The sequence below is a fragment of the Acanthaster planci genome, linkage group LG07 (genome assembly GCF_054643075.1).
Source record: "Acanthaster planci isolate LZ-2023a linkage group LG07, COTS_SCS, whole genome shotgun sequence".
In the NCBI taxonomy this organism is placed as follows: domain Eukaryota; kingdom Metazoa; phylum Echinodermata; class Asteroidea; order Valvatida; family Acanthasteridae; genus Acanthaster; species Acanthaster planci.
Window position 1 is genome coordinate 3,808,169 of NC_141783.1, and position 23,663 is coordinate 3,831,831.

Genomic DNA, 23,663 nt, shown 5'->3' on the forward strand with positions numbered 1-23,663 from the left:
CAAAATTTACGATTCATTTAGGCTACTCTGGGAAGAACCATTTCAATTCCCATTGATCAGACAACATGTGTTTCTACCATTTACCAACCATTGCAGAATGGTATACCATTTTTGTAATTATTTTAATACTTACATTGTGTGCCACAAAAGTATCCACGAATTCCTCCAATCCAAGTTCCTGCAAAAGATCTTCCATTTTACTTCCTGAAAACAATACAAGGATGAAGAGATAGTAAACGAAAAGCCGGTTTTATATCCGATTTGGCCAGAAGGGCTCTGGGACCCAAACTAGAAACAAATTCAACAGCACCGTCAAAAGCCGTATAAGACACCACAGCCCTGGCTGGGTCAATATGATCATTAACTGAATCACCCAAAGGAGACAAAAGATTATGACTTAAAATGGAACTCACCAGGGGTTTGTTTCGGCACTAAACCTATTGGAGAACAATGAAAATTGGAAGAAGGTGGAATGGGTAACGGGCCAGCAATCCTACCCAAATGTAACTCAAGGTCAATTTTGCCTTGCACTACATGTACTGGGGAATGGAACGACCCAATGGTAAACACGCAGTCACTGGCATTATTGACACTGTTACAGGGCCGCAAAAGAGGCGCAAAATCTACAAATTCCCCATTCCAACTTGTGTCCTGAAGGTGTTGAGAAACCCCTGAGATCATTGCAAACACATGTTAGGGGTGTGCTATTGACACCCCCTATGCCCGACGAAGTGGCAACATAACCTAATGAACAATCAGGGAGACGCAGCCAAAAGGGACAGGGCATCAGGGGCAGATGTGATAGAAACTAGTCGTTAGCTCTGACGGTATAGAAAGAGACTCATCCGATAACATAGCAGTCGTCTCTGCGACGGGAGCCAAAGATTCACTCGGAACAGCAGCCGGCGCGATGCGGTCCGAACGAGGCCTCCCCTTGGTCTCGACCCCACAGTGCCGGAAGTATGCCGCTTTGTTCTTGCTGCCCATGATATTGTGTTTCCAAATAACTGGAATGGGCTGGACTGAACACGGTATATTTTCCAAAGTTGCAAATGAAATGCAGAATAAAGCAGACAACTAAACCTACGAAGGATACTTCGCAAATTTACAACTAAACACAGATTATTTATCCAATACTAAACCAAACAAACCGACCTGGCAAACTGCTCAGACAGAAGTGACCAGCACACATATTGGTTTTGCCTATAAAGCTGTAGCGAAACAGCTGGGTTGTAACCAGTGCTGTAGTTGAGTCATCACATCCGAGTCAAGGTCTGAGTCCTTGCTGTCTGAGTGCGAGACCAAGTCCTTGGTGTCTGAGTCCCAAGTCCTATGGTGTGCAAGTCCTTAAAATTCCTAACTGCATTCTCACACTGCATGTATATAATCTGGAACAAAATTGAATAATATGTTAAAGTAGGTCAGAAATGACAGAATGCTCACTCCTTTTACTCCCTCCACACTTTCTCTACATTCTTCAGCAAGTATACTCTCTAAATGTAAAAGAGTGAAAAACCACTCGAAAAGAGTGAAATCTCCACTCTTACAAAGAGCCATATGGCGGACAACTCCTTTTCGAGTGGAACAAAAGAGTGACTGTAATTCACTCCAGAAAGAGTGACTGTTCACTTTTCGAAGAGTGGTAATAAAGCACTCTAAAAAGAGTGGCCCGAGTCTTTACGAGAGTGGTTCCAATATCACTCTCTTAAGAGTGAATGCCAACACTCTTTATAGAGTGAACTAGCCACAATTTATCACTCTTTTAAGGCATGGCATTCACTCTGAAAAGGGTGTGAATTCATTATTGTATGCCAATACCTTAAAAACAAGACATCCAAATAAAAGAAACATTGACTCGCATCTGAAGGTCAACACTTATGTGTATAATTTTCAATTTTTAAAATCTGGATAGATGAACATTCAAAGTACAAGTGCATATCCTAACTTTAAAAAAGCATGCATTATTCACAATAAAGTAATCTTTAAAAATTGAACATGACAACATACTTGGTGTTTCCCTTTGGCTAAAAAAGAAAGCTTCAATGATAGGCACATCTGTATATACTAGTAAACAGGAGATTGTGGGTTCAACTTTTACCCTACACTTGGAGTTTTGTAAGTTATCAGGGAAACACTGAGTATCCAATGTGCAAAATGTTGAGGTAAACACAGGAAAGGGCAAAAATTAAAAATTCAATAAACATCTCCGCAATTACATTTGCATTTCTATGAATCCACTTCTCCTCTTACCAGCTAGGAGTACTGTTCCCTAATAACACTTGGCTTGATGGCAACATTAAATTTGTGCACTCTTCCCTCATGTGAAAGTTTCTGATAAAGATGAATAAAAACACTGTCTGATAATATATTCATGAATAATGAATATTAACAATAAATTGTTAGATTTATAAGTAAAATCTTAATTTTAAATTATTGCCTTTCCCATTTAAACTTCAACACAGCAAGCTCGGTGTTTCCCTTTGGCTAAAAAGAAAGCTTGAGTGCTCAAGTGGGAGTTGTACCCATGACCTCCTGCTTACTAGTTAAATTGTAGCCAACAGGTACTGTGGCAACCGCAAGCTCAGTGGTTGAATGATAGATACATCTGTACTAGTAAACAGGAGATTGTGGGTTCAACTTCCACCCTACACTTGGAGTTTTGTAAGCTATCAGGGAAACACTGAGTATCCAATGTTGAGGTATACACAGAAAATGGCAAAAATTAAAAATTCAATAAACATCTCCCCAATTAATGCTGTTACATCTTTAGAAATAATCAAAACCAGTAACGTTTGATTGTTCTTGATATACATGTACTTTAAATGGATTCAAGCTGCATTTACATTTCTAGGAATCCACAATTCTCCCCTTACCACCTAGGAGTATTGTTCCAGCTTGATTGCAACATTAAATTTGTGCACTATTCCTTCATGTGAAAGTTTTTGATCAAGTTGAATAAAAACACTGTCTGATAATATATTCATGAACAATGAATTAAAACAATCTTAAATTTTAGATTATTGCCCTTTCCCATCTAAACTTCAACACAGCAAATTAGGCTCGGTGTTTCCCTTTGGCTAAAAAGAAAGCTTGAGTGCTTAAGTGGGAGTTGTACCCATGACCTCCTGCTTACTAGTTAAATTGTAGCCAACAGGTACTGTGGCAACCGCAAGCTCAGTGGTTGAATGATAGATACATCTGTACTAGTAAACAGGAGATTGTGGGTTCAACTTCCACCCTACATTTGGAGTTTTGTAAGCTATCAGGGAAACACTGAGTATCCAATGTTGAGGTATACACAGGAAAGGGCAAAAATTTAAAATTCAATAAACATCTCCCCAATTAATGCAGTAATATCTTTAGAAATTATTAAAACTGGTAACGTTTGATATACTGGTAACGTTTTTGATATACCATACATGTACATACCTGAAATTGATTCAAGCTTCATTTCCACCTCTAGTCTAGGACTCAACTTCTACCCTCACCATCTTGGAATACAATTCCCTAACACTCGGCTTGATAGCCACATCTAGTTTGTAGACTATTCCTTCAAAAAATTGAAGAATGATTGAAGTGGCTTTGCAAAATGGACAGCGAAAACATAATGAACCTTGAAAAGGCGGTCGAATGCCTCCAACGCAGAAGATCCCCCTGGAATGGTAAGATTGTCGACCACAATGAAGAACTCAGTTGGGTTTCTGATATCCCCAAGTGCAAGGATGAATGGCTGGCTATATACGCACTCCTTCTGCTGAGCATATGTATCAACACCTGTCCCAACCTGTAACATATAAGGAGTTTTTAAACAAACACATCAGAGATACTACATGAAATGGGTTGTAATGAAATCTTTTGTGTCAAAGGTTTTTCTTTTTTAAAATGCTAATGTTTTGGAGAATTATAAAATATTAATAAAGCAAGACTGTAACACTTGCTGACTAAAATTCTTTTCAGATATATTAATTCTCTTTGACACTGCATTAGTTCTTTGGACAGTTCTAAAGCAGAAACTGCTTGCATATACATGTACATGGTTCTGCTCGTGATGATCGACTGTCCACAAGGAAATCTCTCCCATTCACATCTTGATAGCCCTATGGCAACTATAACAAATAATCTTGAACAAACAACCTACGGGGGCATGCTGCACAAGAAATGATGACAGAGCTTTCCCTTTTTGCCCCCTGTTGACACCATCGGGAACTGCTCCATTAGCAACTTTAGTATCTCGAGGTCATCTGTTGAAGTGTTATGTCAAAAATTAGCACATTACATTTGGTAACAGTTTATTAGAAATTCTTTTCAAGTGACAATTAGTGGCATAGGACTATAAGTCAAAGGGGTGGCTGGGGGCTTCTCCAGGGGAAAACATGTTTTAAGAAGGCATCAACTGCAAATTAGTTAAAAAGCTCTTTTAAATAGTGCAGTGCAAATTTTTAAATGGGGAGCAGCTGCAACGGGGACTCGGAAGGCATGTGCATCCTACCCCTCCTCCCATACAAATGGCTGCAGTGTGCCTCTACCATACCCCCCCCAAAAAAAGGGCAAATGCTGATAAAAAATTTTAAAGAAATTCTTTGCGGCCATTTTAGAATCATTACTTTGAACATATGTAATTTAATTTTCATGCCAACATCCATGTGTCCCCATTAACAAAAACACAGTTTTCATACATTATTATGATAATTTACATTGACAGGAATGTGACACCCGGAATGTGACACCCTAGAGGTTTGAACCTCCCCCCAACTTTGGAACAGTACCCAACCCCAACTTAAAAAGAAAGCTCTTTATCTTCATTTGCATTAGGAAGAATTTATTTTTATGTACTTGCAAATTTATCATCTCCACACCCAGACATCAACTTTAAGAGCTTTGGTGCGTAGTAAGGTTGCCATTTGATGAGCAGGTTGCTCCCACTTCCACGATGAAGCAGTTCAAACTCAGTGTTGATCTGAAACATCACACAGAATGTAACAAATTGCATAGTAGGCTTTGGACTGCATGAAAACTTGTTTCCAGTTGCATTTATGAACCATGTGCATGAAGAGTCTTTTTTTGTTGACTGACTCTCACGTCTTCCACTTAACACAACTTGTCAAGTTGGGGTCATTGAAGATAACCATGCACACTTTTTTAAAATTTTGTTGAAATTTTTAACAATTCTTAAACCTTCTGATTTTCCATGATGCCTTCATTTAAAAAGCTTGGAGGGAAGTAACTTCCTCAAGGTCACAAGTAGCCTCCAGTTTGATTCAAATTTTCCATGGGCCTTGTTCATAAGTCACAAGCAATAACGATTTACCTACATGCCTCAAAATGTTTCTTGACTGGCAAATTTTTGCAATTTGGGTGAATTCACCCTCAAAGCTCAAGAAACATTTCTTTTTTGCACTCCCTTGCACCTACTTTTAAAACCACATTTTAACCATAAGTTATGCTATTGCATGCAATACTCACTAGCTCAGGTGTGTCCCTGAATCTGGGGATGGTGTTGATGATGCTGGTTATTGATGGGCTGTCTTGGTCTATCAGTGCTCTACGGTAAGCAAAGGTCTCCTTCAGGTATTTGATGATGGTGCTCATATTTTCCCTGGTTGGTGGATGGTACTTCAGCCACTCCATCTGGAAATACAAGTTCATTGTAAAGCAGCATAAATATAATTTGCATACAATGCCTATCATGTTCAAGCCAAATTGAATCCTCAGTTCTGATTTGTCAATCCATGCATGGAGTTACCAGTGTGTCTAATTTATTTTGTATTTTGCGCACTGCCTATAGCTCCTTAAACTCGATCTTTACTGGGTATACTTGCAGCTGTTACTGCAGTTATACAAATGTGATACAATTTCCAATTCCCATGCTTCATTGAGAAAATTTTAAGATATTAAGTACTAAATTGCAGTTTCCCTGGATACTGATGTAATGTTGACATGGAAGACTATGAAAGAAAGACCCAACATGCGAAGATTTTGAAACACTAATGGTGGCAGCAAACCAACCGTTCCCTTTTACTAGCTAGTTCTTAGCAGGCACGCAGTTCTGAGCATGCCCAAGACTGTCAACAAGGACCAATATATGTCTGCTGCCAGCAGTGTTTCAAAGTGTTCCATTCTTTTCTTCAGCTGTTGATGCTGCAGCTAGTGTTGCTTCTGTCATATGCTACTAAAACTCTATTATCCCACCTGCTCTAGCACTTCAGTTGTTGGGTTAATGCCACTGCTCTGCTGCATTTTTGGCTTCTTCCTGACAGGATCTTTCTGCTCCACTGACGAACTGGCTCTGTGGTTACCAAGGCTGACTCGAATTGTCTTGAGACGGTATTCTATAAAGCCTTTCCCATTGCTGTAGTAAAGCTCCTTAATTCATGAACAGAATGATTAACACCTTATTCGCGTTTGACAGTGACAAGAGTGATATGTGATAGCAATATAACATGTCTAATGAGGGAGTTTGTACTTTTAGCTGTTTTCACCCAAAAGGGAGAAAAAAGGGCTAAATCACAAACCATAGTCAATTCCTGAATATGCAACTTTTTGTCTTACAGTCTAGCTGTTTTCACAATTTTTCTGAGAGAGATATACAAGCAGTCTTACAACACTGCGATTAGCTGAAAATTAGCATTTATGAGTGTGTCAAAAATGATCAAAAATACTCAACAAGGTGCAACTGAATGAATAATTTTTAAAAAGTGGAAAAAAATGTGATTAATATGAAAAGAAAATGCTCCTGTTTTGGTCTTTAATTATTCTCCACTTAGAACTTTCTGATATAAAAAATGAAATGAAAAAACGTCTGGTTGCCCCAAAATCCATAAATAGATAAAAACCTGAAATGACAACAGTGCTTAATATCTCACAATGAAAATGCAACAGTGCAGTTAATAAATGCATACTTACATGGCCTTCACTACCAGGTGTTAGGTCCTTGAGACTTGGATATTGTGTGGTGAGTGCTCTTGCTAAAGCCTCTTTTTGAGAACTGCGTGGATAGCTGTTAAAAATTTAAAAAGCCAAGCGTTGAAAAGCAGATTGTTAAAAATTTAAAAGAAAGACCTCAAACAGTTAAAAACACCTGATGTAAACTACACCCCAAATAAAAAGGGTCGCAAGTTTTATACTCCCCTAACCAGGACTGTTCAGGGAAACCCTGCTCCAATCTTTACCAGGGAGCATCAGCATTTCATTGGGGGTGCCTGCTTTAAATAGTGTATGTTGTTTTTCTGGCAGGGGGCACCGAAGAGGGGGGACATTGGGAATTCGTTGGGAGGGGGACATGTGCCTCCTTGGGTACCCCCCCTCCCCATGGCTACATCACAGCTTTTTACATACAAACATATCTGCTTTTCAAAGGACACATTTGCATGTACATGCACAAGTTGGGAGTATAACTAAATTATTCTTCTGCCTTGAAGTAGAAGTACCAGCATACAGATGAAAAAACTTGTGTAGAGCAAAATAGTACTTACAGTGACCCAACCTGATTAGTCAGGTAACTTGTCACTATCTGTACCAACTCCTTTCTTGTCGAGGTTGCGATTTCTTCTTTTTCGAGCTCAGCAAGAATCTTGCCTCCATTCTTGTGAGTACTAAGGATTGCACTGATGTTGTAATCCTGAAAGGAAATTCAAAATGGTAAAAAAGTTTTCAACAATCAGTTTGTAAATGTTATTTGGCTGTGATTTGCTAACACTCAGCACAACAGATATGAAATTCTGTTATGCCTTCTTTACTCCAGTCAATCTACAATAAAATGGGGTGATCAATAATTGTAAAATCTCTCACTACCTTGTGTGCTTTTATTAAAATTGTCTCCTATAAATCAGATACATGTACCTTAGGATCATTGCCACAAAATTTCAAGGAGAACTTGGGGCTGCTGACATCTTCATTTGGCACTGTTGCACTAGATGTATCAGTAATTGCTGCACTGCTGCTGCTTCCGGAGACTAGAGTCTGTGGAGATTGGCCAAAACGATCACTCTTCAGGGCTATCATCAACTTCCTCCTTTCACCGAAGAGGGTGAAGCCACATTCTTTGAAGTCCTCTTCTGTCATTGATGAGATGACCTCCTCACTGTCAATGCCATTTTCTTACAAAAAATAAAAATACAATAAATACGAATTTCCAGTCAAATAATTGAGATGGGCAGTACAAATACTAAATAAAAATTAGTATTTGCAAATTATTCGCAGTAAACTAGGTGTGCAAATATCATTTCCTCTTTTGCCTTGATGGCAGCTAAGACTGCCATAATGCACTTTTAAAGAAAGTAAACTAAACTGATTAAAATTTTAAAATGGGACGGTCTATCTGAAAATTCACGTACATGTGTGCCCTTTTCTAGCTGTCCCTGCTGTTTTTTGAATGATACCTATGAATTCAGCTTGCAAGTGTTTTCAACATATTCAAACACAATAAGGTGCATATGCCCCCTAATTATGAAAGGCTTTATTAAAATTTTGCAGTTCCTGCAGCTCCCAAAGTTTGTTTACCAAATTGAAAACCATGATTTGCTACATGTGTGTTACGTGTTTTTCAACCGATTAGTAGTGTTTCTAAATGTTTAAAGAGCATATTATGTGAGATCATGGGTGTCCCGGCTGGCACTGCATGCACTTCAGCAATGCTGGCAATGCCTTTTGCATGAAACAATTCTTTAAATGTCTTCTAACTGCATGGAAATTAAATGCAAAATACATGCATGTGCTTCCTGCTGGCAATCTTCCATGCACGGACAAGAAAATAAAATTTAAGATTTTTAAGATTTGGACCAAAAAATATATTTGCATGCTCATATTTTTACCTCTTTTTTTGGTTAGGTGATGGTTCTTCCTAGCTGCCATCCTATTAATACGCAATATATCGGAGCTGAATGTATGTGTTGCTATCTTCCTTACTCAGGGTGTGTAATCCAGAATACGGGAGAAAATGTTGAAGGTCACCAGCCTTGATAATACTGAATGCAGGGGGATTATGAACTATCACTGGGTACGAATGTAAGTGTGGAACAAAATCTCCAGTTGAACATCTTTTTATCAGGAAATGTGCCTCCTGTTCACCATGTAATCCCACTAGCACAGACGAAATTAGCCCCAATGTAGGCACATGGTCATCATCATCAGAGACATCAACAACGATATACAAGTTTGATCTGTACGCAGTTCCAAATATTTCAACTTCGTTGGCAACAAACACTTGTGCTATATCCAGTCCCAGTTCTTGTACAGCCAGACCACCTTCAAGGTTTTCTACTCTAACAGTCCCACCACTAGAACACTTGAATCTTGTGCTGATTCCACTCTGCCATGTAGCACAATGATGAAGTTGTATCTTGGCGGCAACTGACTTGCAAATGTTCCTAAAATTTGCATTTACATGCCCTATCTTCTTGCTGAAAGCATTCTTTGCTTCGTATTTGAAGCACGATGCATTTCCCAAAGGCCCGGTTCTTAGAATACATGTTGCATAGTGTATCATGTGGTGGTGCTTGTTGATTAAGTTGATGTCTGGGAATAATTCTTTGAAATGAGCATGATGCTGAACAATTAAATGTTTCAGATAGTAGACATGGGATTTGCGAACAGGAACAGCAAGAACAATCTCAGTACATCTCAATAATAGTAAGATCAACTCATAGTAGCGATTTCCCACAGGCACCTGATCTCCAATAAGAAAAGGAAACATTCTTAGAAGGCAGGCCATCTGTGCTGCTTTTTGCCCTAGTTTGTGATCACCTTCATTGTGTAGTCCTGGTCTTGTAAGGTTGACACTTGGTTTGTTCTTCCTCTCCATGAATGGATATGCAAAACTTTTCACCCGTGCATTGAATTGATCCACTGTCATAACATTTTCTACTAATAACAGCTGTCTAAGAACAAGCTTTACTTCAAATTGTGCCACACCCTCAAAGATGTCGTGCATTACATCAAAATTACAGTTTGTTGTAACATGGAAGTAACAGAGCTCATATAAACAACACTTCCCTCTTACTCCTGTGACAGAATTGCCATTTGGCAGTTGAGCTGCTTCATCTGCATGCCTATCATGAGATTCTATATTGCGCAACTCAAACTTTTCTTCCAGAAATTGTGTCTGGGCAGTTTCTCTCGAACAGAGACACATCCGGCAAAAATGGTTAGCCGAAGGACTAAGAAAATTGAAAATATCATGCACTGCAACAGAGTCACCAACAACACGAGTAAGGGCAGCTCGGATGCACATTGGTCCACAATCTTTCACTTCAACCATACAACCCATATCTGACTCAAGCTGATGTAGTTCATCCTTTAACTGCTTCAATATTGGTTCAAACCCATATGTCTTCAGGTCAAGAGAATGAAATACTGCCACCAAGTGAATAGACTGCATGTCTCTGTTGTACACCTTGGGCAAATTCTCAATACTGAAATAAAATAACCCTAACTTGTGAATCACTCTTTTTGAGCCTAGTGGGTTTGCTACCTCTACATCATCATAATAGAGTTGGATCCTTAATGTGTCTGGGTGGCCATCAAACCCTCCTTGTTCAATAAACTGTTGTCCATCCTTATGGGAAGCCAGAAATCCTTCTTCAGTAGTCTCCTCACTTTCTAACAAAGCTCGAAGTGACGGAGATGACAGAATGGCTGTTAATCTTTGTATTACTGATACATATTGAAATGTCTCTGTTACAAGTTTTTGTTGTACAGTGCCAGTATTTTTATCTACAAACTGGTCATACCTGGTTCCAAGAGCTATGGCTTTTGAGGGAACTAACTGACAGTGTTCCAGGAAGAATTTGTTTTGTTGGTCAACTGTTTCTAACCCTTCAAATGGATTTGAAACCAGGTCAAATTTTGCCAGAAGTTCTTGGACATCATCTGAATTAACATCCACGTTTTTTTCACCTAGTAATTTTAAAACTTGATCTTTCAGAACTCCTATGTTTTCCGTCATCAATGATTGCGTTGTGTTTATGTAAGCATTAACAGATGTAAGGGTGGTGCTTGCATGTCCTCTCATATGCAAAATGAATGATGCAGCCTTTTGTTTAAGCACATTCCAGTTAATATCAGGAATCTCTTCAACTTCAACATGAACCATATCTTCAGCATCTTCATCACTTTCCTCACTTGAAAGGTCACTGACTACCTGTTCTTCGACAACAGGTGGCGGTGCAACAATTCCAACATTCTGGTGGTGGCGTTTTATGTGACGAAGAAGTGAATTTACCAATTTAAATGTTTGTCGACATCCTTCTTGACCGCATATTAAGTCATTGTAGTCACCCAAATAATGAAAGTTACGCAGATGTAAGGCAAGCTTTCTTGAATCTTTAAAGTGATGTTTGCATTTGAAGCATGAGAGTGGCATATCTGTAAGCTCTGTTCAGTAACCAGTAGTGACAACTTCTCCTGGCTTATTTTTTCCAAACGAACGTGTCCAGTTGTTCTTTCTTCCTATGTTACTGTTGAATAAAAAAGGACAAGATTTGGGCTGATGCAATTTGTTTTTAATTATGTGGGAGTTCAATGGTGCAACGAAAGATGATACAGGTTTTCTTTTTTTTTTTTACAATTTTGGTCCCTATATAGGCCCAGTCTATATTTCTTGTGCTTTCTCCCCTTCACTGCACACACCATAAACAAAGTCTATTACAAGTTCATGTACATGGTGATGACCAAAACCAAATGCCAGAATTAAACTGTGTATGGGTGTTTTTTGTTTTGTTTTGTTTTTTGTTTTTTTGAGAGGGCAAATTTCATTTGATCAGACAAATTTCAGTGCATTTTTTTTTGCCAGAATCCAAGAATGAATTGCAGATCTAGGTTGGAAAAAACCACCTGCATCGTTCTGTGATGTGCCATGGGAAAACCAAATGTGACGTGATTTGGGAGAACCATCTGAATTGTGCAAAGAATTAGGTTTTAAAAGTTACAATGCCACATGTTTATAGCATCAATTGGATTTTAATATTCACCAACGTCAGTACAGCATGGCTTTTGTTAAGGCCACTTTTTTTTTCAATGGAAAAACAAATGGACGAAACACACTTTTATACTGTACATGTCCTTTGATTAGTGTACTCGTGCACTGTTACCATGGTATGCCGTTGTTTTCATCTGTTGCCAACTGCATGCATAAGGCCATTTTCCCAGCCTATAGCCCAAGGTGTTGCGTATAACCTAATGTTACGTGTGGGCCCAGGCCTATACCTGTATACAGGCTAGGCATATAATAGGCCTGTCACGTAACTGTCTCTGACGTTACCCTTACCCTAGACCCAGACTAGGGCCAGTCTACTTCTATTCCTATATCACGTCTATTGCAAAATTGGGGGCATACAGGCCCATGCCTACTTCTTTATGAACTTCACGTCTCTCAAGCTGAGGGCATTAACTCACCCAAGAAAATCAGAAATCCACTATTTCAGCGCATCTCCAGCCCTTCCTTTTTCGTGAAATTTTGGCCTCAGTATTTCTCACGTCCTGACTCTATCTGCCCCACCGTACTGCAGTGATGCACTCCCTCTGAAAATAATTCCAGGCATGCACAGATATATTTCAATGTTGACCGCTTCGGTAGCTGTTTGCGGATTACAAAAGGTGGGTCGCGTAGTAGTGTTGAAACCTCACCCGGCCGACCCACTTTTTGTAATCTGCAAACAGCTGCCAAAAAATTACAGGTCAGCATCAAAGTGCACTTGCGCATGGAGTACGTTGCTGCAGTAGGCATGGTAGGCCTATTAATGAATGGCAGAGTAGGGATCGACACGAGAAATAGAGGTCTAACACTAAATTTCACAAAAAGGAAGAGCTCGAGACGTCCCGAAATTGTGGATTTCTGATTTCCTTCAGTGAGTTAGCCTAATGGCTCTTAACTTAAGAGATTTCAGGATGGGGTCCATAACTTACGAATTTTTTTCTGCACTCCCAATTTTGCTATTGATGTGAGTAGGCTATAGGCCTATATAGGGCCAAGGTATACGGGAGTACAGGATACAGGACTAGCCTTGTAGGCCTAGTATCTGTGCATGGCTACCCTTCCCCGGCCAAGCAACTCAGGCCCACTGGACTAGCCTATAGGCCTAGGGCCTGACGTTACTCAAGTTAGCCTATATAGGGCAGGCATGATAGGTAATGCAACAGTTGTTAGGCCATATTTTTAGGCCCTAATTATTAAGGCTATAGGCCTAGGCATGATAGGCCTAGGGCCTAGGCTCAGGCCAACATCGTGTTTGAACTAAAGGTCCGGAATTGTTCTCTTTTAATGGATTAAACGCTACACATAAGGCAACATAGGCTACAAAATACACAAAACCAAGGTCTAAACAACGACATTCCAGCACAGTTTACGCGCGGCGTAGGCCTTGCTCTAATGTTAACACTTGCCTGCACGTTAGCCCTCTTCGGCCGGCAGGTGCGGCCAACCCCAAGTTAGACATTTGAACATGTTGAAGTGGGTCTGGACTGTAGTTTAACCACAAACTGAAGAAGCCATCCAATGCACCGACATGCTGATTGCTGAACTTACCAAGAAATATCCCCTCGATCCTCTGAACCTGAGCTGCATCCTCAAACGTTTTACGAAGCGTCTCTGCAACTCCAAGTGGTAGTTGTGACATCGCGACGTGACAAATCAACGCCTGTACATGTAATATGTACGTGTGTACGCACAGTATACCGCGCGGCGCTCGCCTATATATTATGCGCACACGTAGTGCAGTGCAGTTAAGATGGCGGCCATCGAAGTTTCTCGTCGAGTGTATGCAAATTAGCTTACATCGAACTCTCACTTGTGATTGGTAACTTTTCAGACACATCAGCCAGCGATTGGCTGCTTGAAAGTCACTCCAATGTGGAGTGACAGTTTGAGCGGGAAACCGATCGTCTGAACAATGAAGGCCAGGGGCCAATTTCATAAAACATGTAAGCGCAAGTTATGACTAAAATGAATGAGTACCAGAATTAAAATTGCATATTAATTGCGTGTAGCGATTCCACGATTTTGAAATTTGTTTTCAAATTAGTTCAAAACCCAAAGACTTTTCTAAACTACGTAACAAAACTTGTTAAACCTTTTTCTTTCTTTTTTATGTGTGTTTGTGGTCATTTGACATCTTATGAAATAAGGTCGCTCAAAAATCCGATGGAGTCCACATTTCACTCTAAATATCGAGCGGAGGAGAGTCTCACCCGGTAAAGAGTGATTACCTGGAACACAGTTTTCACTCGAAGTAGAGCAAATTCCACTCCAAAGCGAGTGAATATGAAGTCACTCGGCAGAAAGAGTGAAGTTTTCACTCTTTTGCATTTAGAGAGTACTGGCACGTTTTGTCTATTTTTCTTCTTGCAGTAGAGGCGACGGCTGTCTATAGGATATTTCACACACCTTTCTACAGTATCACCCCTGTTTACAAACCAACAATGGAACCCATTAGACTGAATAAAATCCTGCAACAATGGTCTTGTAATTGAATCTACAGTGCAAACAAGGCAAAATACTGGAGCAACTACCTCTCTGTTGTTCAGTTTTCACATAAATCCTTGATTATAGTCTGTTGCACTCCTCTGTAATTGGTTTTAAATACATATTCATATTGGGCTTATCTTCTCCAAACCAATGAGCAAAATAATTTCTCTGTGCAGTTTCATGGAAGTTCATGTATTGAACACCCAATGCATCACTCATTTTACCGATAGTACCATGGATAATGTAACCCATATTTCTGGCTTTGCTGTCATTGCCACCGATTTTCACCTTTTCCCAATATTACAAGGAATAATGTAACTGATATTTCTTGTATTGCTGTTGTTACTACACGTACCGGATATTGCTCCTTTCACTGATATAACCACATGGACTTTAACCAGTATACATGTATTTCTGGTATTGTTATAACCACCGGATTATTATTTTAACAATGTTACCATTTAGTAATATTACCATGGGGAATCCTCATAGAAATATTGGCAATATTAGGTGGTAATAACATACCGGGTAGTAGTGTCAGAAATATGAAGTACAAGAATCTGGCCAGTATTCGGAAAGCCCATGGCAAAATAATTTCACAGCAACACGTGTTTTAAAATCATACACGCATGCATATATTTATCAGTAAGACTTGGGCTTTCCATTCACAAAATATGTGTTTCTTAAGAAGCAAAAGATATGAGAAGCATGGTTTAACAGTAATAAGTGTTAAAAATGTCGGCTTTTTTGAGCAAATGTCTTTGGGAAATAAACCACAGCAAGTACTCTGATAACTCATGTAAAAAAAGAATCCATTCCTTGCTGTAAAAGCACAAAGGTATGTACCCCTGACTTAACTAAGAGTTCTGACGTTGCCTTAAAGTTTGATTTATTTGATTTATTGAGGTTTTTACAGTAGTTTACCAGGTCTTTATTAGCTTTTATCTGTGTACCCTATAATGGCTTCTGCCTCCTCTCCCTGATGCTCTTCGGGCGTCCTTCCTTTTTTTGCATTGCCTCCAGAGAGTTTTGCTATCTAAATCCAAATTTGGTCCCCCTTTTATTATTGCAGCTGTCTTGATGAGGGAGGCCAGCTTAGCATTCAGAGTTGGGTACAATTTTCTTGATGCTCGGTGCACCTCTACATGCCATCATGCACACCTACATATGTTGGAATGTAACGTGATTCAACTTTCACTCCAGAAAACTCACCATTAAAATTGATCAACGGGAACTATTAATACATGTACATTTGTAACCAGAACAATTTATGAAAAATTCATAACACTTAAAAAAAGAAAGGAATGGGAAGAATACAACTTCTTCACAAACAAATATCTCTGCATTATTCTTAAGTTTGGTACTTTATTTTCAAGCCTAATACTCAGCTCAGTTAAGGAATAAAAATTGTAACAAGCTCTTGACGTCCTTAATACATGTACATGTTCATGAATAAACAAAACAACAAATAGACCTGAACCCGCATGGAACTTACATTAAAAGAATGTATACTTGTGTGTTGCTGTAAAGGTCAAGATTTTGGCACTAAATAGAACCTAGTATCCCATATTTCAAAAACTTACAAAGCTCACTGTGGAATACTGACAAGTATCGATTGGCAAGACAGCAGCACCCAGTATGAGAAACTCGGGAAGCTGTTTAATACAAAATTCATTTATTTCTTTGGTAAATGCAAAATAATTTAGTTTTTATTATATCACAAAATGTCAGCTGCAATGAATGATTGAGGAATAGGATGTACATTTCAACAAATGCCTCAAAAAGTGAAGCCATTTGTTGGAAATTTTGTAATACGGGGTGTCCCTATAATAAATAATACTACATGTACCTAAAGTTGAAATCAAACAGTTTTCTACAATTTTTTTTTCTTCGTGTTTATAGTTTGTTCAGGGAAAGGTGGACACTGCTTCTCGGAGACACACTTGACATTTTTTACACCATCAATGACTTTGTATCTCCCTGTGCATCCTTCAAACATACAAATTCTACTTTTAGTGGTAAGATTTGACTTGTCTGCCAGCATCCTTTGCCCATGTTGGACATTAACTAACCTAATTCTAGTTGTTTCATTTCTAATGCAACTATACACATGTTCGTCGGCATTCACCTGGGAATGTCGGCTCTAAATGCCCTGCTCACTGAGCAGGCCTACAGTGTGCCACATCATTGCACATTCTGGGACGTGGCAAATCAGAAAGTGGAGTTCGTGGGGAATACGCTCCTCTGGAACTGATTCGGGGAACCACTTCCCCAAGTCCCAACACATTTTACAAAATTCCCCCTTTCTTTACTTAAAAATGAGCCATTTGTGAATGGAAAATATCCCTTGATGGTCTGAAAAGCTCTGAATACATTTGGTACTCTGGACACCCATCCAACAGAGCCATTAATTTCTCCGGTTGGTCTAGTACTCTTTTGCAATGGTTTGCGACGAAACACTGAGAGTGATATGCCTGTACACCAAGCTCATCTTCAACTATCCTACCAAGCTCCTTTTCTAGTGGACCCATGTGCGAGTTTAATCTGGCAAATATTTTGTCTACATCCCCTTTGGTTTTGTCTCGTTTAGTCTTCAAATCTTTAAGTAAACCGTGATGTGTTTTACAATTTCAGTCTGTTTGTCTACCACATCATTAACACCCTTTACTTCTCTAGCACAAAGGGGGCATTAAAAACACTCATCTCTTTCAACATCCTTCTCTTTCATCCTAAAACAAGCAGTGTGAAACCATCTAGAGCTTTCATCTATGCCACAAACATCACACTGAACCCAAGCTATCTCCATCTACAATATCTTCCCGCACAGATGTAGCACATGCAGGCAAGGAACATGGCTCCTCATTCGCTTGGGCCCTCCCTTTCTGAACCTTCTCAAAAGCCTTCAATAACTTAGTCTCATACCCTAGGTCACTTTTCTTATTCGCTAATTCGAAACTCAACCTCGAATAAATAATTTTCTATCGCGCCACCTCGCCTACTCTGCCCCCCCCAACCTGTAAGAGAAAGAACATGTGGTATGCAACAACTTGGGTAACATCGTTCTTCGGCGACGAGCTACGGGCGGACAGTTATCGATGACGTACGGCACATACCTGTCGCTGATGAAACCAACTGACCAAGTGTTACCTTGCACCTCGTTAGACCGAAAGGTTGGTAGATCTGGAGGAGTACGTGAATAGCAACAAGGCAAATGGTTATATAGGGAACCATGCGAAAAAGTCAATCGACCACGTGGTGGCGTATCGTCACCCTAAACGCTAGGAATAGAATTATCAGGGGAAATGTAGAATATGCGGGCATGGGAATGGCATGACAAAACTCGAACTAGTGAGATAATCACTGTCCTGCCTCGTCTCGCCGGGCTTTTTTTTTTTTTTTTTAACGTCCAGCGTAGCTGTGCTGAAAACGATCAATGGCGACCACACCTCTCCGTGTGCTTTCTACCTCGGCACTCTTACGTAATATGCTAATATCACGCGGGCTTTATTGCTTGCGATAGAAAATGGTAATTATTCGCTAATTCGAAACTCAACCTCGAATAAATAATTTTCTATCGCGCCACCTCGCCTACTCTGCCCCCCCCAACCTGTAAGAGAAAGAACATGTGGTATGCAACAACTTGGGTAACATCGTTCTTCGGCGACGAGCTACGGGCGAACAGCTCCAGCTACAGGTCTGCCTTATCAAGTGACAAAGAACGGGGAAGTCATTCACAAACTTCGACTCCAACAAATTTCCTGCCAATTAAATTCTTTAATTATTCACAGAGAACTATCAAATAAAGTGTTGTTGTACACACGGTAGCAATGTTCTCAGGGTCTTCATGTTTTCAAGAGACTAACGGCAACGTTGACAAATCGGAATCCGTAAGAATAGGCCTACAATGGAAATACTTATAAACCGAGATTAAGTGAAACAGTAAGTCGATCCTTCAGGGACTCTTTTACATAGCCATCCTTAGACTGGTCGGTCTTCCACCGACCGTGCTTCTTGAACAGCCTGTCGGGGACTCCCATAGAAGCGGCTGCCGTGGCTCCTCCTGAGCGTAAACTATGAAGACCGAACCTTGCCGGGTCTTCGCCGACTTCTTGCAACGCATCTCGAAACATCTCTCTACATCTAGTATAAGAAATATGACCACTTCGCAATTTGTAAGTCTGGGTAGATCTGGAAAACACAACAGGTCGAAAAAGGAATTGCTCCGAAAATTCATGGATCTTGGCTAACTCGATGTACTTCAACAACATCGAAACCGGACATGTAACTGTCCCAGTCTTCGCAATGTAAACCCAGGAACCATCTTTATACTGATCAGTCTTGCTCTTAAGAATAAATATTCGGACAAAGGAAGAGTGGATATCCAAGTCGCATTCCCTGATATTAGAGAGTTCGTCGTTCCTAAGAAAACTGGCGAAAGAAATTAAACACATGGTACAGAGGCGAACATGCATTAGATTATCTGATGATCCGAACTTGACAACAATTTTGTTCAACATGTCCACTGTGACGGGCTCCTTCCTGGATACGGGCTTGGCCATGATTCGCTTAAAACCTTCCAAAGTTAACTTAAGGAATTTAGAGTCGCAGGGATTCCTTGTTACTTTGGGGTTACAATCATGATACCACTTAATGCTGTAAAATATTCCTTGTATTCTAGAAAACGGTACATTACGTTTAAATAAGTCGACAAAAAACCTTGCAATATCTTCTGCGTTAGCTGGAAGAGCCTTAATGCCGTGTGCGTCACACCAAGACTGCCAATCATGGAAACAGCTTTTGTACTTTTGTGTCGTGCTGACTGCTCTTGAGGCCGTTAACACATCCTGTAACACCTTCGCAAGGTCGTCACCTCTGAAAGAAAAAAGGAGTCGCAAGAAAACGTACACTGAATAAACCGAAGGTTTTCATTCAGGAAATGAACCCCGCCAAGCGGCTATCATGGATTCTGATGTATTGGGTGCACTATGGGGTCAACCGACCCAACGAGAGCCACCAAGCGGATTTATTACTCTCTTAAGCCAAGCGGCAAAATACAAACCAAGTGGTACGACCGAGCGACCAGTGGCGAGCGATTCGTTCAACCTTGCAACCTAAGACAAAGCACTGGACTAACCATTCTGGAGGTGCCGAAGACAGAGTTGGCATTTTTCCCCTGTACGAAAATGTTGGTTGGATCGCTAACTCTAATGCCCTCAATAATCAGGCCATGAAAAGGGCTGTCGCCCGAAGATATGTATGGCCAAAACACGGCTGAAGGCCATGCAGGGACTACCAAGGTAGCCTTGGCTTTGCATACTTTTAGGTGTTGGAGGGCCTTGCAAACTAAATCTATAGGCGGCACAAGCCAGTTATTGTCTTTGCTCCAGTCTGTGGTGAAAGCGTCAACATGACTAGCATTCGGACTCCAGTGCTTGGAATTAAAGTTTGACAGTTTGGCATTGTACTCATTTGCGAATCTGTCTACAGTATGCGGGCCCCACATTCTGTCCATAAAACTGAAAAACCCTTGCGACACGCCCCAATCGTCGAGGTCAACCTGTCTACTGAGATAATCTGCGTCGGTATTATCCCGACGAGGGATCCACTCGACTTTCAAGTCTATGTTGTTGAGTCTACAGGAATAGAACATATCCATACTCAGCTCTTGTAGCTCGGGTACCATGCTCCCTTTGTGCACTATGGCAACCACTCCTGTATTGTCCGTACGCAAATGCACGGCTTTGCCCCTTAAAGCTGGAGCAAACGCTCGTATAGCAAGGGATGCCCCTTTTTAGCTCACGCCATGTGGAACTTTTACCTCTCTCTGCAACTGACCAGTTTTGTTGGAATTCCATCTTCTGGGAATCCATAGTCCACGCGCCACAGCCTGACTGGCTTGCATCTGTATAGACCAAAACCTGGGGGAGAGAATATTCAGACAATACACGCTTGTTAAGTATCGGCAACTCGGATTTCCAAAAAAAATAACTCTTCAATCGCTTTACTGCATGGAGGGAGAGAGAATTCATAATCCCAGTGTTTCCTATTAACAATCTCCATGTGTAAATACCGTGACTTGAGCTGTGATATGTTCCCAATTACACAAGAAAAAGACATAATCTTCCCTGCCACAGACGCTAATTTTCTGGCAGTCACATGTGGGAGGCCGTCAATTGCCGCTTGAAGCGAAGCCAAAGTGTCCTTTACTCTTTTGTCTGTGGCTTGGATGGAACCATCTTGAGCGTTCCAGATCAACCCCAACCAGGTCAGTTTCTGCGTAGGGGACCATATAGATTTTTCCCTGTTGGGAACGAGCCCCGCAGAAATCAAGTCAGCCTTGACCATGGCGGAAGCAGCGGCACAATCAGCAAGCGTAGCCGCTCTCCCCCATCCATCATCCAGATAAACCACTACATACATACCTCTGCGTCTCCAGTGGGCCACCAAGGGTCGAATTACTTTAGTAAAAATGTAGGGAGCAGTAGTTAAACCAAAAGGCAAAACGTTGAAGGCAAAGTATCTAGTGGTTCCGTGCAGGTCCCACACGAAACCAAGGTACTGTACATGCTGGCTAAATATTTCAATATGATGATAGCCAGATTTTAAATCAAACGAAAACAAAAAATCTCCCATTCTAAAATAACCCAATGCTTCGTTCCAGTCTTCAAACTTAACCTTGTCTTTCCAGACAAATTGGTTCACGTATCGCAGATCTAAAATCAACCTTTTCTTGCCGGAACTTAGTACCGAAACGGTTAAGGGGTTCACGACCTGTGGCGGGGAATTGAACTCCGAAATAAGGTTCTTCATCAGAAGTTCCTCTATGGCCTCCAATACAAACTCAGAATGACTGATTGCAGAACGATTGTTCTTAAGTTACTTTGTAGGGGGTGTGTTTATGAAAGGAATCTTGTACCCCGTACGGATTACGTCCAGCACCTCTGGATAAGTGTCAATTTCCTCCCAAAAAGTAATACACGAGTGTATACGTCCTCTTAACTCTGGTTCCGCAACACCCTGTTCGTAATCATAATAGTTGTCTAAATAGAACTCATCGTACTGAGGATCTGTCCTCCGCTCCAAGTACCCTGTGTCTTCTGCTGTCGTTGGTCTACCAGGGACTGACGTCTTTGGTGCCACTGGATTGGATGCCAGCGCAGTCTTTCCTCCAATGGCCCGTTTTTCCGCATCTGAAGCAGATGTCGGAGGATCTTGCTGCTGACACAAAGCTGGCGCCGTATGGGGGACGAGTCGTCGATCTATACTGGCCACTATAGTTGCGAAAAAGACTATCTGGAGTAGCCGGTGATGCTGAAGCCAGGCGCTTTTTCTCTTGGGCCGACTTCGGGTTAGATGAGGCCCTGGCTCTCTTGCGTTTGGCCAAGGCCCGAGATTGAGCCGAGCGGATTCGCTTTTCATCTTCTGAGTCATCTGCCAACTCATCACTGACGTATTCATCGACAGCAGCCCAACCTGGAGAACAAAACCGCAATTGAACATCAAATGACCAGAAATGATAAACTGATTACTAAAATGGCGCGAACAGGACCCTGAATGGAAAGTGCGGAAATCGCCCCTGTTTGGCCTACTCTGGTCGAAACAATCAGCAGTGTTAAGACCGCCCGCAAAAGAAAAAAGGACAAAATAGAAGGGACATGTATTTTGGCGTGTTCCGCCTCTCTCTGCGTACTGCTCATGAAGGTGTAGAACTGAAAATTATGTAAATGTGTGCATGTTAGGGCAAAGCTGAACATGACAAACATACCAACGGACAGACGAAAGGCCAACCCACCTGCCTCTGACTTGTCTGCAAGACGGATGAGTTTGTTTCTCTTACGCAATTCTGCAACCGCGTCTGTAAGGGATTCCTGAGCGGCAGCTGAGGAATTCTCCTGAAACAATTTTTTAGCGGCTTCGATGCTTTGAGCTATTTTCTCGTTGAACTCGAATTGCGTACGGTTACCTTTGAAACGAAATTGTAACTCACTCGCTCGCTTCAGGGACTGAACTTGCTGCAGCGCCTTTTCGCTTTCGAGCTTACGTTCGGCTATAACCTTGTCGAAGTGCGACTGGAAAGAACCGAGGGCCTCAGATACTCCTGCTTTCACTATAGCTGAGACGTCCCTGGCGGTCAAGGACAGGGGCTGTTGAGGACCTTGGGCACATTGTACATCAGTATCGGAAATCTGTGCGTCGCTGGCCTCAGACATCGTGCAGGACACGGAGAAACAGAGAAAAGCACGTCCGGCGTAGCTGTGCTGAAAACGATCAATGGCGACCACACCCTCTCCGTGTGCTTTCTACCTTGGCACTCTTACGTAATGTGCTAATATCACGCGGGCTTTATTGCTTGCGATAGAAAATGGTAAATCCCCATGTATTCTCGTTCGCTCTCTGCAGCAGCAATAGATGGACTTTCCCATTCCTCATTCAGTTGCTGGTCATCGTCTAATAGAGTCCCTTATCCTTCGATCTACATAACTCCTCTATGCTTCTTTAAAACCTCACAAGCCCAAACATGATGTGCAGGATGGGCGGGACAATATGCCTAATGCCATGGATAATGGGCAAGATTTCCCTTACGGAAAATCTGGCAAGCTGCCTGCAAGCTTGCAGGCAAGCTTGCCCAGAAGCGTGCATACATGCATTTTTTATAGCTACATGTAGCTTGCCATCAAGTGTGCAGCAAGCTTTAATACCTGCAAGCTTGTTTGAATCTTGCCTGGAAGCATGCACCAAGTGTACAACATGCTTGTAGCAAGCATGCTGCAAGCATGCGGCAAATTAAACTGCACTGTAAATGCCAATGTTTTGTTTTTCTTTCTGATTTGCGAACAGAGAGGTTAGAATAACTTGCATGTATGCTCAAATAGAAAACACATTTACATATTGCAAAAGTCATCAGCTTCCTACTTACATGTATTTCTTAACATGGGACAATCACATCCACATAAAATTTACAATTAATCAGAATTTTGCTAGTTCCACAGCCAAACTTGGCATGGTTATTTTACATATGTTTCCAGAGTTTCAGGCTATCATTTACGTGACAAGGAAACTACACACGAGGCTAGTGATTCGTTGGAAACTGACCGAGAAAGCATTTGTGTAATCATGGCATGATAAAAGATAAACATCGCAGCGACATCTTTTGTTTAAATTACACAAATATCTCCCATTTTATGAACCAACATTTGTCACATTA

At 41.0% G+C, this 23,663-nt stretch overlaps 1 protein-coding gene across 2 annotated transcripts; it reads right to left on the bottom strand.

Annotated features, from left to right (window-relative positions):
* Nucleotides 1-3,414: 3,414 nt before the first annotated feature.
* On the bottom strand, nt 3,415-13,695 carry LOC147798560 (uncharacterized). 2 transcript variants are annotated; one of them, XM_087138768.1, is made up of 9 exons: nt 13,520-13,695; nt 7,840-8,096; nt 7,473-7,618; nt 6,904-6,997; nt 6,190-6,363; nt 5,464-5,628; nt 4,834-4,957; nt 4,139-4,241; nt 3,415-3,784 (listed from the first exon to the last, which is right to left on the bottom strand). In XM_087138768.1, exons 1-9 carry the CDS (start codon nt 13,608-13,610, stop codon nt 3,553-3,555), a joined length of 1,386 nt encoding a protein of 461 aa, XP_086994894.1. In that variant the 5' UTR covers nt 13,611-13,695; the 3' UTR covers nt 3,415-3,552. The 2 variants fall into 2 exon arrangements, with proteins under 2 accessions (XP_086994894.1, XP_086994895.1); XM_087138769.1 differs by lacking the exon at nt 13,520-13,695 and adding an exon at nt 12,391-13,508.
* Nucleotides 13,696-23,663: the final 9,968 nt, after the last annotated feature.

Coding starts and splice junctions, on each gene's coding strand:
- LOC147798560 (XM_087138768.1), bottom strand. CDS start 13,610: ATGTCACAACTACCACTTGGAGTTGCAGAGACGCTTCGTAAAACGTTT. Junction 5,629..6,189: donor CAACTGAAGTGCTAGAGCAG/GTGGGATAATAG, acceptor TTGTATTTCCAG/ATGGAGTGGCTGAAGTACCA. Junction 4,958..5,463: donor TCAGGGACACACCTGAGCTA/GTGAGTATTGCA, acceptor GTGATGTTTCAG/ATCAACACTGAGTTTGAACT.